At 42.1% G+C, this 17500-nt stretch overlaps 1 protein-coding gene across 6 annotated transcripts in view; it reads left to right on the top strand.

Moving 5' to 3' along the window:
* Positions 1-17500, top strand: part of LOC138853274 (pumilio homolog 2-like) — a 439987-nt gene that overhangs the window by 214210 nt on the left and 208277 nt on the right. Inside the window, exon 1 of one of the 6 annotated variants that reach the window (XM_070089039.1) lies at positions 6858-7091. The exons of the other annotated variants lie outside the window; for them this stretch is intronic. Within the exon in view, the coding sequence (XP_069945140.1) occupies positions 7023-7091 (69 nt within the window). The 5' untranslated portion in view covers positions 6858-7022. Of the gene's footprint in view, positions 1-6857; positions 7092-17500 lie in introns of those variants that run through there. 6 annotated transcript variants of the gene reach the window in all.

Raw genomic sequence — 17500 nt, 5'->3', positions numbered from 1 at the left:
AGATAGATTATCAGGTTTCTAACACGTAGAACGCAGAGAGTAGCAGTAAACAGAATAATCCAGCATCAGCTAGGTAAAAAGCTCAATATTCCAAGCCACTGTCCTGGCACCTCTTCTCTTTCTTATCCTCATAGCAGACATAAATAAAATCACCCATCACAGTTTTATGTCATTTGCAGATGACCCCAAGCATGAAAGTCACCTCAGTAGAAGACTGAAAAATTGCAGGGAGATATAAGGAGGATTTTTCATTGGGCAGTGGAAAACAACATAACGTTCAGTATTGATATGTTCAGGTTGCTGAGATATAGAACGAATGAAGAACTCAAAAGGGACACTACAATATTCAGAGTATCATCAAATAGAACGAAAGGAACACGTAAAAGACCTTCTAAAGAACACACTAAGACCAAGGTCATGACAGCCATGATGACGGGGTGGATAAGGAGAACTTTTGAAAGCAAGGAAAAGAGTGCTAATGATATTTTTTTATATAGCTTGTGCTTTCATTTGGAATGTTGTGCAGTGTTGACGCCCCCGTTCAGGTCTGGAGAGAGATCAGAGTTTTAACGGATAGTTTTAGGGCCCACACAGAGCCAATAAAGCAATGAAATTACTGGGACAGCCTTATTGTGCTCATTGCATTGGAGAGAGATGCTCGAAAATGTATACCTGATTAGTATTTAATTGCCTTGTCCTAAATCTGCACGTTGTGGCTAGTTTATTGTGCACCCCATATCCATCCTGTGGACGGTAGCTCAAGAACATATGGATACATCAAACGCCTAGGAACTAGACCCCAAAAGGGTTAACAGGAGTACATTTGGATTTATATCTACAGTTCACTTATCCGTTACATGCAAATTTAGGAAATTTGCTTAATATATCTGGTATCTTATTTTCATTAATAACATATCTTGGCATGTTACATTGGTTATTGTACTGTCTGCGTATATCCCTGGGTAAGTGGACAGTTAAGCACATAGTGACCATAGGGCTGGCCACATATTTTGCATTTAGCTTGATCATCTGTGTCTGCCAGACTGCCAGAAGTACTTGGCCACTACAACATCAGTTTGTTCACATTACAAGTTGTTCCATAAACGTACTTATCTACGTTCATGTTATAGTGGGTTATGAGGGGTAGTTCAAATAATCGACTGAAAGCCAGGGCGCTGTGATCACAATAGGGAATACTGTATTAGCGTCCTTAGCCCAAGCCTATTCAACATCTTTCGAGAAGATATCAGAAACACTGCTGGGACAAGTGTAAAAGTCTTCAAAAGGAAACTGGACAAGTATCTTCACCAGGTGCCAGATCAATCAGGCTATGTTGGATGTAGGGGGGGTCAGCTGGTCACCACCGGAAACAGTCTGATTGACCAGGCAAGCACCTGATGAGCCTGGCCCAAGGCCGAACTCAGAGTAGAAAAACCTCTCGGAACTCATCAAGAATATATGTAAGGTAAAGATGTATCATCCCTTTCCTCATCGTCACATTAGACAGACAGAGATGTAAACCATAGCACCATATCCTCTGCAGACGATGCTAGGGTCTGCACGAGTGTCATTGAGGACACTGCAAATCTCCAAGAGGATATAAACCAAGTTTTCCAATGGGCAACGGAGAACCATATGATTTCCAACAAAGACAAATTCCAACTACTCTCCAATGGAAAACTGGAGGAAATAACACTGGTCTGCATTTGGAATGTTTTTAATTTTTATTTTTATTCATGGTTGCGATGTTATATATTATTGTGCTGCTGATTGTAAATACCTAAACCATTTTGCTCTATCACATAAGGTTTTTGAACAAAATACAAATTAATGATAAAATTTGTGAATTTTTAATTATGGAAAAGCACATTGTTAGTTTTAAGAACATATGAATTCCAAATCAACATGAACCAAATCAAATTATTTTATTAAAGAAATATGCTCCTAATGGATAGACTACATATTGAATCAAAGAAAGGAGGACCGCTTTGATTTTCGCTTATGGTGTGCATCGAGACCATTGTTTCAATGACCAGCAGTAGTAATCTACCATCATGCTGACATTCCATTTGCCCTGGTATCGAGTTTCCATGGTGCAAATATCCTGCTGGAACCGCTCTCCTTGTTCCTCACTTCAGTCCCCAAAATTGTTGAGAAAACAGTCAAGATGCAAGTGCAAAAAGTGCATCTTCACACTCATACTAGACCCAAGTTGTTGGAAACCTTAAATCAAGTCATGGATCATTTCTTCATATTCGGGGGAGCGCCTGTTTCCCAGGAAGTTGTGGACAGTCTGCGTGAATGAAAACCAGGCATTCACCTCGACACCTGCTAATGCTTCATCAAAATGCTTGTCCTTCATCAATTCCCGAATCTGAAGGCCAACAAAGATTCCTACCTTTAGCTTCCCTTCATTTGTACGAGGAAATTTTGACTCCAGGTACTTGAAAGCAGTTCCATTCTTGTTGAAGGCCTTTACAAAATTTTTCACAAGCCCTAATTTGATGTGGAGTGGTGGCAACAGAATTTCCTTGGTCAGCTATCGGCACAGTTTTCACTTTGTGATTTCCGGGTAGGAAGCTGGTTCTTGGTGGCCAGTCTTTTTGTTCATAGTGCTGGCTGTCTGCCCTACTATCCCAAAGACACAGAAAACATTTTAATTCTTAATGTACCACTTTCTCATTTACTTATACGAAAAGAGAAAAGTAACGTTTCCGTGCAACTTTACAACCTGATGTAATAGAGATGAATAAAGAACACAATCTCTATTTTCCATACATGTACCGAAAAAGATACCATAGTCGATAAAAAGTCATTCAAACCAGTGTAATAGCTAGAACTGAGTATACTACAAACTCTAATAACACAATAGAGCGGAAAAATAATGTGAAGGACCTGGGAGTGGTAATGTCTGAGGATCTTGCCTTCAAGGACCACAACAATGCCACTATCACATCTGCGAGGAAACTTGTAGGATCGATAATGAGAACATGCAAGACAAGAAATGCCAAGCCAATGATGATCCTTTTTGAACCGCTTGTTTTCTCTAGGTTGGAATACTGCTGTACATTAACATCCCCATTCAAGGCAGGTGAAACTGCAGAGCTAGAGAATGTACAGAGAACCTTTACTGCACATACAAGTTCCATCAAACACCTTAACTACTGGGAACGCCTGGAAGCACTTGACTTGTAATCACTGGAGCGCAGGCGAGAGATGTATCATAATCTACACCTGGAAGATCCTGGAGGGATTGGTCCCTGATTTGCATACAGAAATCACTCCCTACGAAAGCAAAAGACTTAGCAGGCGATGCAACATTACCCCAGTGAAAAGTAGGGGCACCATTGATACACTAAGAGAAAACAATAAGTGTCCTGGGTCCGAGACTGTTTAACAGCCTGGTTGTCTTCAAAAGGGACCTGAACAGATACCGGATCAGCCGAGTTGTAGTTCGTACGTTGGACTACGTGCGGCCAACAGCAACAGCCTTGTTGATCAGGCCCTCATCCACCAGTTGGTCTGGTCATGGACCAGGCCACGCGGGCGTTGATTCCCGAAATGCCCTCCAGGTAGGTATGAGTAATGTTATTTTCGGTTTTAGTGACTTATCGCCTCGCTAGTTAGTGAAGAGAAGGCCCGAATGAAGTCATGGGCTCTAGGGGCTGCAGCTCAGGGACCTCCGCCAGCTGGAGGGCCTCCAGAGATTAAGTGGAAAGTGTTCACAGTTACTGCTGTAAGTTTATAATTATAGTACAGTATATCATTGACATCATAACCTGTGGACCGTTGATTAATTTTTATCCTTTTGAAAATGTCATGGGGGGGGGGGGCTCACAGTACCTGTAGCCCAGGGGCTTACATAATCTTAATCCGGCTCTGGCGATGAGGGTAACCTGATATCAATGAGTTCCTGGCATATAATGTAGAGAGGATTGTTATGGTGACATTTTCCAAGGTTTGAGAAGTGCTGAATACCTTCTCAATAACTGCTCTGCGTATAGTTTGTCTTCTCTCTGTCCGTCTCTCTCGCTCTCTCTCTCGCTCTAGCTCTCTCTCGCTCTAGCTCTCTCTCGCTCTAGCTCTCTCTCTCGCTCTAGCTCTCTCTCGCTCTAGCTCTCTCTCTCGCTCTAGCTCTCTCTCTCTCGCTCTAGCTCTCTCTCTCTCGCTCTAGCTCTCTCGCTCTAGCTCTCTCTCGCTCTAGCTCTCTCTCGCTCTAGCTCTCTCTCGCTCTAGCTCTCTCTCGCTCTAGCTCTCTCTCGCTCTAGCTCTCTCTCGCTCTAGCTCTCTCTCGCTCTAGCTCTCTCTCGCTCTAGCTCTCTCTCGCTCTAGCTCTCTCTCGCTCTAGCTCTCTCTCGCTCTAGCTCTCTCTCGCTCTAGCTCTCTCTCGCTCTAGCTCTCTCTCGCTCTAGCTCTCTCTCGCTCTAGCTCTAGCTCTCTTGCTCTAGCTCTCGCTCTAGCTCTCTCGCTCGCGCACTTTCTCCTGTGTGAAAGAGAATGGATGCTAGCGCGCGCTAGTAGAGACGATCCCATCCTGCCGATTTGGAGGTGGGATATCATCATCCTGTGAATAACCTTGTCGGTCATTGATCCAGGACCACCAGGTTTTGGATCCCCCACTAAATGATACCAGTTTTTTTTTTGTCAGTCTCCTATCTAGAGATGGCCCACTTGTGGACTTTTCCAGTTTGCCAACAGGCTTGCCTATGCAGGTTCCTGTTAGTGGAATACCTCTTATTCCTTCTCCAAGCCTTGTGCTTAGCAGTAGAGACCTCTCGACAATGGAAGCCCAACCAAGGCTGATCTGAAGGTTTTTTCACGTACTGCCGGTGAGGGATATATTTGTGTTGGAGATTAAGGTTATGTTCAGTGAAGGCATTCACTTGGTTATCAACGTCACCTTAGAGAACATTCCAATCGGAGGCGGCGAGCTCGAGCAAAGGGCCTGCCAATTTCCTCTTTACCGCAGCCAGACTGTGTCGATTCTTCACTTTGTTCTGTTGGAATCATCAGTGTCATAAAGACAGCCTTTTGGTCGGATGATCCAACATAACCAAGCAGTTGGCAAGTTACGTGACCTTCAGATAGATCCCTCATTATGGGTCAAGAGAGGAGCCAGTGATGTGAGTAGGTAAATCAACATAGTTTGTCACACTGCAAGTTCATCAAAATTCCTCTGTGTGAGATGTTGGTTGAGGTCACCAACAGTTATATAATGTTGATATTTATATTGAATTAAAAGCGAGTCGTTCACTTTTCCATCAGAAAGTTGGTGTCTGCTGCCCTTGAGTTTGCCAGTACAGTGGTGCTAGGGTTTATCCACAGCATAAAGAACATAATTTCCATATGATTAGGAATGGGCATGTACACGTATTGAAAAGCATACGGCCCCGGCTTCCCCATCCCCCTCGCAGAATCCACCCTTCCCTCACTCGCACCTGTTCGTCCTCGTCAGGTTTAGGGTTCCTAACTTCATTTACAAACTAAGAGCTGTTACTTACATCAGCTCATTTTAAAGCCTTTTTATTGTTAAGAGACATGAACCAGCTATGGGCAGCGATTTCGTATGGTCAACTGACTATTTCGTCTGTCATTATGCTGTACGAACATGTTCCAGTCTCTTCATCCTAGGAATAAATATCAAATGAAGTGATGTTCTGGAGAATGGTACAGTCAGAATGTAGTTGCTGCTTGCTGCCCGTTTTGTCATGTTGAAACTTTTCGCTGTCCTCGGAGTGGAACCAAGTGTGGTACAACAGTAAGGCCAACAGTAAGGCAGGCGATGCAAAATGCCGCCAATAAAAAGTAGGGGCGCCATTGGTACACTAAGAGAAAACACCATATGTGTCCGGGGCCCAAAACTGTTCAACAGCCTCCCATCAAGCATTAGGGGAATTGCCAATAAACCCCTGGCTGCCTTCAAGAGAGAGCTGGACAGATACCTAAAGTCAGTGCCGGATCAGCCGGGCTGTGGCTCGTACGTCGGACTGCGTGCGGCCAGCAGTAACAGCCTAGTTGATCAGGCCCTGATCCATCGGGAGGCCTGGTCATGGACCGAGCCGCGGGGGCGTTGATCCCCGGAATAACCTCCAGGTAACCCACATCCCTCCTGTGTTGAAGGCGCTGCTGGAATGACATCTGTCCAAGTTGGGTTCAGGCGAGAGATGAGTCGTCTTTATTCTTCTCTATTCGGTCAAGAAGTCTCATAAAATGGGGCACTCGCTCCTGTCCTCTCGCTCATCTCTCATTCCGTCTGTCCCAAAAACCCAATGATAAAACTTTAGAACAGGTGAAGATATAGACTAGCATGGAAGGGGGTTAGTGGGTGTTGAAGGGGTGATACTGAGCATAGTTAGTTGGGATGCCTCAATATTTTTAGACAGCGTATGGCTGACGGGAGGGGTGAAGAGGGGTCGCCTTGGTTACTGTTGTCTTCCACACCACCACAACCCTCGACCTTGTCCTACACTTTACACTGTTACCTTAATCATGCTCATAGAAACGTTTAAAGTGGCCCATTGTAAGGTATCTCTGACCTTGGAGTCACGTGAGCACTTGTGGGTGTTTACCAGCACGTGAGAAGCATAGTTATGTCCAGGTAGGCAATACCTACTTTGCACCTGTTGATACTGCTTCTATCATTTACTTTGCTTAATTCTTTTATCTGATTAAGCACTGGTTTAATTTTTTATTGTAAACGGTGCCTTGGATTAATTAGGTAACCACCTGATGTTCGCACGTTTGCATGTACCGGCATCTAAAGGGCATTTGTCTCCCTCCATCTTGTCCTCCCCCCACCATACCGTGGTTGTTGGGGTATGAGTGTGCTGAGAGGGGCGCCAGTCGCCCGTTTACTTGGTGCCAGGGGTGGGGTTCCTCTCTCATTGTGCTCATATGATGCTGTAGGCTCTTTTCTATAACCTTAATGGTTTTCTGTCAGGACGCAGGAGATAAATTGTGTCACCAGGAACCCATAAACGCTCACAAGGTTGTGGACATACAATTGAGAAACTGTGGGGAAGATGCCGGTGGTTTTTGCTCTTCTGCCGTGCACTCTGCCGCCCTGTACACACGCCGCTGTGCCAGCCAAGGTACTGTTAGCATTCCCTGTGAGCACACGTCCTTATCACTAGCCAAACCACCCAAACCAGCCTTATTCGAACATTTAGTTCCTTATAGGGAGTTGGGGGTTAGTAGATTTTTGTAAAAGCACAACTAAGAATTATTTAAACGAGAATGCTGGTAATATAAGGCTTATTATTCTTAAAATTTTCTATTGCTTTGTCATTTAGTTTAAATCGATAAGCAATTTTTTTTTTATATTTTACTGGTCACGATGAAAGAAAATGTCTTTGGTTTTCATACGTAGTAGTTGTGTATTCTGATGCTTTTTCATGATTTACGCATTTATTAAATTGAAATATCCCCATGTTTGATTCCTAAATCCTGGAAAGGGAGAGAAGAGTTATGTAATGTTACCGAAGTGCTCAATGACTTGCCTACTCTGAAGTCTACGACTGGTCTGAATATCGTTTGAACAAGGTCAGTTTATTTGTAATTTATTGAAAAGAGTCGGATCCTATGAGGAGGCCGTTGTTTAGGCATGTGTCGATTGTAACCTGCGTGGTGGCGATGCCCATATTCATGAGAGTACAGCCACTCAGCCAGCAGTTGGTGTATCGTGGCCCGGCATACAGCCAGCGGCCACGCGCTGATGTAACACCACTCTCCCCACCACCACCGCCTCAGCTGATCTTCCCGACGAATAAATCAACAGCAAGGCATCCGGTGGAGATATAGTGTGTACTGGTGAAAATTTGTGTAGTTTTGAGGAATGCTATTTTATTAAAGCCCCGTATCGCTTACTTGCAAGCGATACAGGGCAAACTGTATTAGTTACTGACCTGGTCAGTTGGTGTATTAGCTGCAGCGTTGTAAGAAATCAGAGATACTCTACTTTTTCACTAAAAGGAACAATGTTCATTGGATATCGAAGCTTTTTTTGCAGTCATGAACGACTATGTCTGATTCAAGTTAATCATCTTTCAGAATATTTGAGCTTAGTTTTAAATATTCTGATATTAGCGTAGTGTTGATTTTTGATGGCTTCATAACATCAGTCGGGAAATTGTTTATTAATTATGAAGTACCATAAAAATTAGGAATAAAGGAACTTCAAAAAGCCCTTTGCCCTATGCCAGGTAATTCCTAATTGTACAGTTTCTAATCTTTCGTGTAGTGTCAGTCTATACTTGCATCTGTTAGTGTATTTGTGCCACTGATAGTACTTAGTAACTCATCCCGCTCATACATCTCTTTCTGGAGTAACTACAGCGACTGTTCAAAAGCATCATAGATACCAATTTCATTTCGAAAGCTTTGTAGTAGATTCTTGATCAGAGGAAATGGTTATCCTTCTCGTCTTGGAATTGAACTTGATTACCTAATTCTCAAGTGCTGAAGGACTCTGATGGGTTTAGCACCTTTTAACGTTTTATTATTTATGCCACATATCGTAACAGTTCCTCTCGCGGATTTTGCACCCTTGCTTCTTCTTGGATAATTACGCTTTTATCTAATTAAACATGATCTCTCTCGTGTAGAATTACACGTAGCTTCTCACGTACGGAATAAAAGCCTTGCTACAGCCGTTATAGAACATAAAGAAGAACCACCGCAGCAGGCCTACTGGCCTATGCGAGGCAGGTCCAATTCTCCAACCGGCTTAAGCCAATGCCTTACCCTAGTCAGGTCAGTCACTTTCACTTCAGGGAGGAGCACGGCATCCGATCTAGTAGCACAAGCTAGTCAGGTCCATCTCACACCCACCCACACCCACTCATGCATTTATCCAACCTATTTTTAAAACTACACAATCATCCTCCTTTGTACTTTTTCCAGTGCATTTATATCCAGTGCATTTTAATCCTTAGATTCCTGCTTGAAGGAACCTCTGGGGACTTTTAGTTGTCTTTTGATATTAATAATTTAAAGACGGGGGGGGGGGTTAAGTGGTGCTGGTTATTTTAACTTGGTATAGTATTTATTTGTATTGAGCGTTTGTTCGTTGCTTTTATTGTATGTTTATTCTTGTTTACTGTGTGTGTGTGTGTGTGTGTGTGTGTGTACATATATACATACATAACGCCAGCCATCTCTCACCGAAGCAAGGTGACCCAAACCATACCCCCGGCCGGGATTGAACCCGCTAACGCGACGGGCTGGAGTTTTGAGACACTATGACCGCGGGTTCAATCCCGGCCGGTCGTATGGTTTATTTGCAATCGTGTCATTACGATTTCTTAAGTCAAGGTGACCCAAAGAAACTAAAGTTTTTCTTCATTTTACATTTAGTACTTTACACAGAAGGGGTTACTAGCCCCTTGCTTCAGGCATTTTAGTTGCCTCTTACGATACACATGACTTACGGAGGAAGTAAGTCAATTACAGTTGTTCTCTTTTTTTTTTCTTTATTTTTTTTTAGTACCGCCTTTAAGTCGGACAGTATCAGTAGTCTTCAATTACTGGGATGACCTCTGTGCCCAGGCTCCTCTAAAATACTGAGGGACCAAGATAGTTTCTTGCAATTTTTGAGGAATGTGTTGTTCACGAATCTGGCTCTAGGGCAGAATGCATGTGCATGCTGTCGATGGTTTATTCAAACAACTGTAGTTAGGGCTATCAGAAATTGTGTAGTAGTCTGCTGTGGTTTGTCTTTCATAGAGCACTTGTTAGGGTCGTTGATCTGTAGGCTGATTAGAGGTTCACTAAACAGTTGGAATTATTACTTCCGTATTTCAAATATTTCCTTATTGTCATCACTTTGTTTGGTCTCCTTTAAGCAACAGCCCAGTACTGGATGTGGTTTTCGTATTTTGAATATTTGGTATTTCTTATAATTTCATTTATGGCTTTTTTCCACTGTCTCCTGAATTCTCTGATGGTCAGTTTGTCCTTGAAGCTTACACTCTCCCTCGTCAGAATATCTTTGTGCTTAAGTGAGTCTGCTTTTTGAGAATCTGTTATCCGTAGTCTCTGACTGATGAGGGAGCGCCACTGTCGAGTTTGCAGGTTTTTCTCGTGGGCCGTAGAACAGTGGTTCGGAACGAGGGAGGAGTTTTAAGCCCAAGGAGAGGATTGGTAAGGGTCATTTTCCTTAAACTTACCTTAGACGCGACATAAGGGTGTAGTTCTCCGTCCTTGAAACCCACGTCAGACGTTGCTGTCATCTTTTGAGGGCCATCTTGAATCTCGACTACATTGTGCTAATGTCTCGCTGGCCTGGTATGCTGTGATGTAAACAGTCTTGTGTTTTCTTATTATTTTTAAGTCTTATGGTTTTGGTAGTTCCATTCATTTGTGTTCATTAAGTGATCTGTAAGTTGATAGTTTTATTAGCCTGACACAGCATAAAGGTCTATTAATTGCTAAAATCTAAGTTTTTTTTGGCGATGTGTGTATTATTTTATAATCTAAGTATGTTTTGATAAACAGGATCGTGGATGTACATAACGGTATATTTTTTCGTGGTCAAGCAATCTTCATTTAATTACTCATTCATTGTTTTCTAGAAATAAAAGTTGCTTCTTATTTCTTCCTTCATTTTTGGTTAAATAATAATCTTTATCAAACTATTATTTTGTTGACCGAGTTTCAATAATTAGTTTAAAAATAAAAATACGTAATTTCTCAACTGATTGAAGGATGGGGAGGATTTGGAAGAGCCTGGGATGGCTAAGCGAGGAATGCGATGCGGGACGTTGAGAAAAAGCGGTAGCGGTGTGTCTGGAACATACTTCCAGCGCCAGTGAGCTCATCTTCCCAAGAAACTGGTTTAGATCCCCGGTGGTTATATAGTCTTCCAAGCGTAATTCATTAAGGTTAAAATTGAATTTATTTAATTTGTCCACATAATTGATGGTGTTTGTCCTGTGCAGGCAGGTCTAGACCTCGATTATGTTTTGGTCTGAGATTTCAGTCTTTCACATCGTTATGTTCCAGACCAGACCCTCAATGATAGCTCTGATTAAGAAGTTTGACGTACCAGTTAAGGCCTACCACAAAGTGCAACTGTTGAACAACTAAATACAGTGCTTACACCTGTTAGTGGTACAGTTGTTGGAATGCTCATTTCACATTGAGAGCCATAATATATTTGTTAGTGGTTCCACTTCTCACCTTTGACCCGGTCTTATACAAGGCCTGAAATTGAAAAGGCAATATTGCAGGAATAAGAGTTAAGAATCACATTAAAGTAACAATGAGTACTTGCTGAATGTAAATTTAATTTCGTGTTTCAAGAGACAGGAAGAACGTTTTGCAAAAACAGTGACGAACTTTGATTGCTATCATACTAAATTATATTTTTTTTTACCCTATTTAGTTGTTATTTTATTAACTGTAATAAATCGTTTAAACTTTTAGGGCTTGCGCAGTTGTTCAGTCCTTAGCAGCCTTTTCTTGAAAATATATAGAATAAAGTGCAGTAGCGATATTTACAAAATAGAAAATAGCTTTAAAATGTCTTTTCAAAGATCAGCTTTATTCGAGAACAGCATTAATAAGAATTTCTTAGTAAGGCATGCCACAGGAGGCATTTTCGTAAGTTAGTCGAAGAAGTTTTTTTAGAATCGCTAATGACCTCTTAATTATTTCGCCAGACACTGAACAATTTTACCTTGCCACAGACTGACTGTAAGAACTTAGGGTAAACAATAAACATATTACCAAACCATCACTTTTGTTAGGCAGAAACCACGAATGCAAACCTATATATCCTTAGGTTCTTCTGGAAAGATTGGACCAACACGGTGTAATGCAGGAATTATTAACGAGTTATTATTCATGCAGTTGCCTTTTATTTTATGAATTTAGCCCCAGATGTAAGCCACCTATCAAATGTATGTTAATGGATTTAATTTTTATATTGCGTAATAACTGCTGTCTATCCTTGATCAGCATAATTGAAACACTAGCCGAGAGTTTTAGGAACCTACACTAATAGACGGTGCCTCGGCGCTAGTAAAGGGCTGATCCAAGGAATTGAAATACCCTTCTTTTCCTTGGATCAAACTTGTATTTTCCCAGTCCTCCAACGGATTTATCTCTACCATGAATATAGTTAATCAGAAGGCCTAAGATCTGCTGATATGGCGATGCTTTGCATAGCAAAATAAATACAATACCCAAAGTGGGACTGGTCCCTAATATGCACACAGCAATCACTCCATACGAAAGCAAAAGACTTGGCAGGCGATGCAACATACCCCCAGTGAAAAGTAGGGGCGTCATTGGTACACTAAGAGAAAACACAGTAAGTGTCCGGGGCCCAAGACTGTTCAACAGCCTCTCACCAGCAAAAAGGGGGCATTACGGGAAGACCCTTGGTTGTCTTCAAGAGGGAGCTGGACAGATACCTAAAGACGGTGCCGGATCAGCCGGGCTGTGGTTCATACGTTGGATTGCGTGCGGCCAGCAGTAACAGCCTCGTTGATCAGGCCCTGATCCACCGGGAGGCCTGGTCGTGGACCGGGCCGCGGGGGCGTTGATCCCCGGAACGACCTCCAGGTAGTGTAGCGAGTCGACACTCTGGGTATACGTGTTCACGGAACGAAGATGACGTCAAAATTGCTGTGCTTTGTTTTTTACTATATTACAAAATAAACTAATGCCTGTTTATTACCTATTTGTTGAGTTTTCTGACAACCCTCGCATACAGTTGGAACATAAAAAAAAAAAATTGAGCTGAGCGCTACAGTTCTATAAAATTCGAAACTATTTTCTGGGTCATCAGTTTCCTAAAACCTGATAAATGGTTCACAGATGAACTATTACCCCCAGAGCGGTGCGTTCAGAGGTTCTGTACATATAAAGATCAATGGGCATGAATTAGTTGTCTCTCTGTGAAGACAAAATAAATTTTATTGAAATAGGGGGGAACTTAAATTAGATGAGATAGAACATGGAATGTATATGACGACGAAGCCCCTCCTGGACAACAGTAACATAAATATCGTATCAGTATTGACGTTTCTCGGAGTATTTGCCCTGATTATGCAAGAACAATGTTGTGTACTAACTTCACTAACCATGAGTTAATCGCCGAATTGGGAAATGTACAAAGATGATTTACAGTATACATAACCACTGGCAAACTAACTCGAGCGCCTACAAACACCTCAGCGTATTTATGTAAATATACAAGTTGGTTCCTATTTTTTTATTTGTCGTTTGCTAACTGTTTATTCTGTTTTCCCCTCAAGAGGAAACTACAATGCCAAATTTTGAAAGCTGAGATAATTTTTAGGGGTTGCACATGCTCAATAGTTTTGCGTACTAGTTAAAATTTGCTGTGCTAATTGGTTATTCTGTTACACCTCAAAATATAAAGCCATTGCCAAATCTTGTTATGACAAATTATTTAAAATTAGTGTCATGTCTCGAAATAGATAAAATTCGACAAAATTTAGCCAAAAAAAAGATTACTGCTTACATGCCGAGACCTTGAATCGCTTAACAATTGTGGTACTCTGTATAGCTTCTAACAGGCGTATGACTAATTTTAACTCTGACAACGTAGGCGACTGGGTTTACATGCTCTGCACTGTGCTTGTCGAGATAGTTTAATGTGCACGGGTGAGCTCTTGCGTATATGCACAGCACAACGCACACTAGAAGCGCAATACCTGTAGTGTATATGGCCTGGATTTGTTTTGCCGGGATTTGCTAATCAAGTTCTGGGGGTTAAATATGATTATGCACTGAATTTACCAGCCAGTTCACTTGACTTGCATCAAAGACGATGATGGGTAGGAAGTTGCATCATAAGGAGCCTGTCCAAGCACGGCGTCTCTGGACCTTGACACAGTATTAGACGATTCCTCTTCTCACATTCTCTTTAACGAGTCGCTTGTTTTTAAGTTTATCCACTCATGGGAATATGATAGTGTATTGTGAGACTGTTGTGGTCACATTTGCCATAAAATAAGTTGTGCTGAGGCAGATTTCATTGATGTGGCACACCTAATACTGGTTAAGTAAGATGAGTATGCAGTTTACAACTAGCCCACTAATTGGAAATGGAAGGTAAATGGAGTTTCGATTAATCTTAATTATTAAGTCGCATGTGGCCTTCAAGGTTAGGAGGGCTTAGTGTCTTGAAGTATGGAATGTGTTAATTTGTATGCTATGGTGAAACAGCGGTAGAGGTGTGACGGCGGGACAGAGGGCAAGTGTAAAGACGACCAGGCTGGCAGCATCGATCGGGAAGGGCGGCAGCAGGGCTGTGTTTACCAGTTCCCTGTCTGCACGCGCACCTCGCAGCTATGTACCCCCCCCCCCCACCTCCACCGCATGCTGCAACAAATTATCTCCAGAGATTTTTAATAATTTACGCAGGGGATTCGGTATAATTTCTAAACTGGTCTAGCCTAGTGTCGCAGGTGATTAAGCATCTACAATAAGGGTTAAAAGTTCTGTTACACGTGTGTTGGCATCTCTGGCGAGTCATAAGCAGGTTTCAACAGTTCAGGGTCTGCCTGTAACAGGACTTTTCCTTGTGACTGTACGTACGGTCTGACTAACGAGTGCATTGGCCTCTCCATTTACATATTTGTCATGATCATGCGGTCACTAGGGAAGCCTTTACCACAGGCCTTGTTGCCAGAGTAAGAACTACAAAACCGGTCACGGATATAATGGGATTAAAAGTTAAATTTATAAACTTGGTATTTTAGGCATGTGTATACTTCGGGGATAAAACTTTCATTTATTAGTAACCCGTGGTTTATCTGTGAGTGATTTCCGGTTCTACGATCAGGCTTCCATGATGATTTGGCACCTGCATAGATCATTCTCAGAGAACTACCACTCTACATAATTTTATGAATTCATGACTTTATCACCCAATTAAATGATCAATGTTTTAGAATTAACTATGCATTGTGTGTGAAATCTCCCATAAGTGTTTGTGAATATTACATTTAATAACAGAATGCTTTGATGTCTTTCGTAAAATACAGAAAAGCTGTTGGGTTGACAAGCTTTTCAGTTTGGTTAGAGAAGAATGACTTAGAGCACTTTTGTTCTACTTTACTACCTGCAGATGTTTCGCGGGGTCGATGCCCTTACGGCTCGGTCCAGGACTACTGGCTGAAGTCAGGTTGTTGCTATGAATAATGTAATAGTAGATTACAGAATACAGTATTGAAAAGGACTGTATTGCTCATCTAACTTCATTTAAATGCTCCTTCATTGGAACCTCCGACCCGTTATTTGCTGCCTGCATGAAAGATTTTGCGTCATAGGACTTTTGCCACCTCAGCCAACGAGGTGTTTCTCAGTTCAGTAGGGCTTTTGAATTTATGCTGTACGCAATAATATCTACTTGATCACATGTATGTGAAGTGTTGTATTAGAAGTGAACTAGATTGGGCAAAATTTTGTCAGTTAATGTTGCATTTGGGAAAGAACTACATGATAATGTGACTAAAAAGATTGTTAGTAAATGCAAGTGATGGCCTACTTGATGTCACATTTTGTAACTGGTAAAGGTCAACAGTCCTGTGCAGTAATAATTTGTTAGTTTTCATCTAAGCCAATTTATTATTATTATTGTCAAGTTCGTGAATATCTTAATTAGATCAATCTACATTACTGATTTCTGACCGCATGAGCATTGTCATACATGCTCGTGAACCTGTGTGCTGGATTTTTATCCTGATTCCTCGTATCTAAATAGTTAATTTTCAACCACCCTGGAGCTAGATAAGTACTTCCTGACGTCGTCATAGCTTGAAAGGCGCTACTAGTCCATGGTCAACATTCATCTTTAAGTAACCTTGGACGCAACCAACTGCTCGGGGGTGACGAGGGAAATTTTGTTTGAAGCGACTCTGTGTTGAAGGTTTGGCTGTTTATGCTGGAAGCTTGCAGCCCAACTAGTCATTAAACTATATGGGACGGTCTGCATGAACATAGCTGCTTCCCTCCTAAAACGGGGGTTGATAATTCCACTTACATTTGCTCCTTTAGTGCTTATTGACTGGTAATAATGTAACGTGTTGTTGCAAGGCCTCTGAATATTAATACATTTGGTTCAGTCTTGTAGGTGCAGCAGGTTGAAGTTTTGACATGTAGCAGGACTTCAGTTCGTGGCTGTGCTTATTGCTCCCTTCATTTGTTTTTGCACATTCTATCACGCCTTCCGCTTGTTAGGAATTATATAACCCGCTGCTTTTTTAAACCATCCACCATTATTTTCTATATTTTCCTTACCTCATGCCGCTTCCAGGGGTCATCGCCCCCCTGTCCCCAGGAAGCGCCAAACCAGACCTAGTTGCTGGCCTGATCGACTAGGTTGATGGTGTTGGCCCAGTGACGCCCCTACTTTTCACTGGGGGTATGTTGCATCGCTTGCCAAGCCTTTTGCTTCCGTCTGGAGTGATTGCTGTGTGCATATTAGGGACCAGTCCCTCCAGAATCTTCCAGGTGTAGATTATGATATATCTCTCTCGCCTGCACTCTAGTGAGTACAAGTCAAGTGCTTCCAGGCACTCCCAGTAGTTACGGTGTTTGATGGAACTTATATGTGCAGTAAAGGTTCTCTGTAATTCTCTAGCTCTGCAGTTTCACCTGCCTTGAATGGGGATGTTAATGTACAGCAGTATTTCAGCCTAGAAAGAATAAGCGATTTAAAAAGGATCATCATTGGCTTAGCATCTCTTGTCTTGAATGTTCTCATTATCCATCCTATCAGTTTCCTAGCAGATGTGATAGTGGCATTGTTGTGGTCCTTGAAGGTGAGGTCTTCGGACATTACCACACCCAGGTCCTTCACATTACTTTTCCACTCTATTGTGTGATTGGAGTTTGTAGTATACTCAGTCCAAGTTATTATTTCCTCCAGTTTTCCAAAACGGAGTAATTGGAATTTGTCTTCATTGAACATCATATTGTTCTCTGTTGCCCAATGGAAAACTTGGTTTATATCTTCTTGGAGCTTTGCCGTGTCCTCAGTGGATGACACACGTGCAGATCTTAGTATCGTCTGCAAAAGATGATACAGTGCTGTGGTTTACATCTCTGTCTATGTCTGATATGAGAATAAGGAACAAGATAGGTGCGAATACTGTGCCTTGTGGGACAGAGCTCTTCACTATGGCAGCATCTGATTTAACTCCGTTTACCACTACTCTTTGTGTGCGATTGGTTAGGAAGTTGAAGATCCATCTGCCTACTTTGCCGGTTATCCCTTTAGCACGCATTTTGTGTACTATTGCACTATGGTCGCAATTGTCAAAGGCTTTTCCAAAGTCTGTGTATACTACGTCCGCATTCTGTTTGTTTTCCAGTGCATCTAGGACCATATCATAGTGGTCAAGCAGTTGCGAAAGGCAGGAGCGACCTGCTCTGAAACCATGTTGCCCTGGGTAGTGCAATTTTTGGGAGTCCAGGTGGTTTACTATTCTGCTTCTTAGAACTCTTTCAAAGATTTTTATAA

Source organism: Cherax quadricarinatus, chromosome 27 (assembly GCF_038502225.1).
Source record: "Cherax quadricarinatus isolate ZL_2023a chromosome 27, ASM3850222v1, whole genome shotgun sequence".
NCBI classification, from domain to species: domain Eukaryota; kingdom Metazoa; phylum Arthropoda; class Malacostraca; order Decapoda; family Parastacidae; genus Cherax; species Cherax quadricarinatus.
This window is presented reverse-complemented; position numbering and strand designations above follow the sequence as displayed.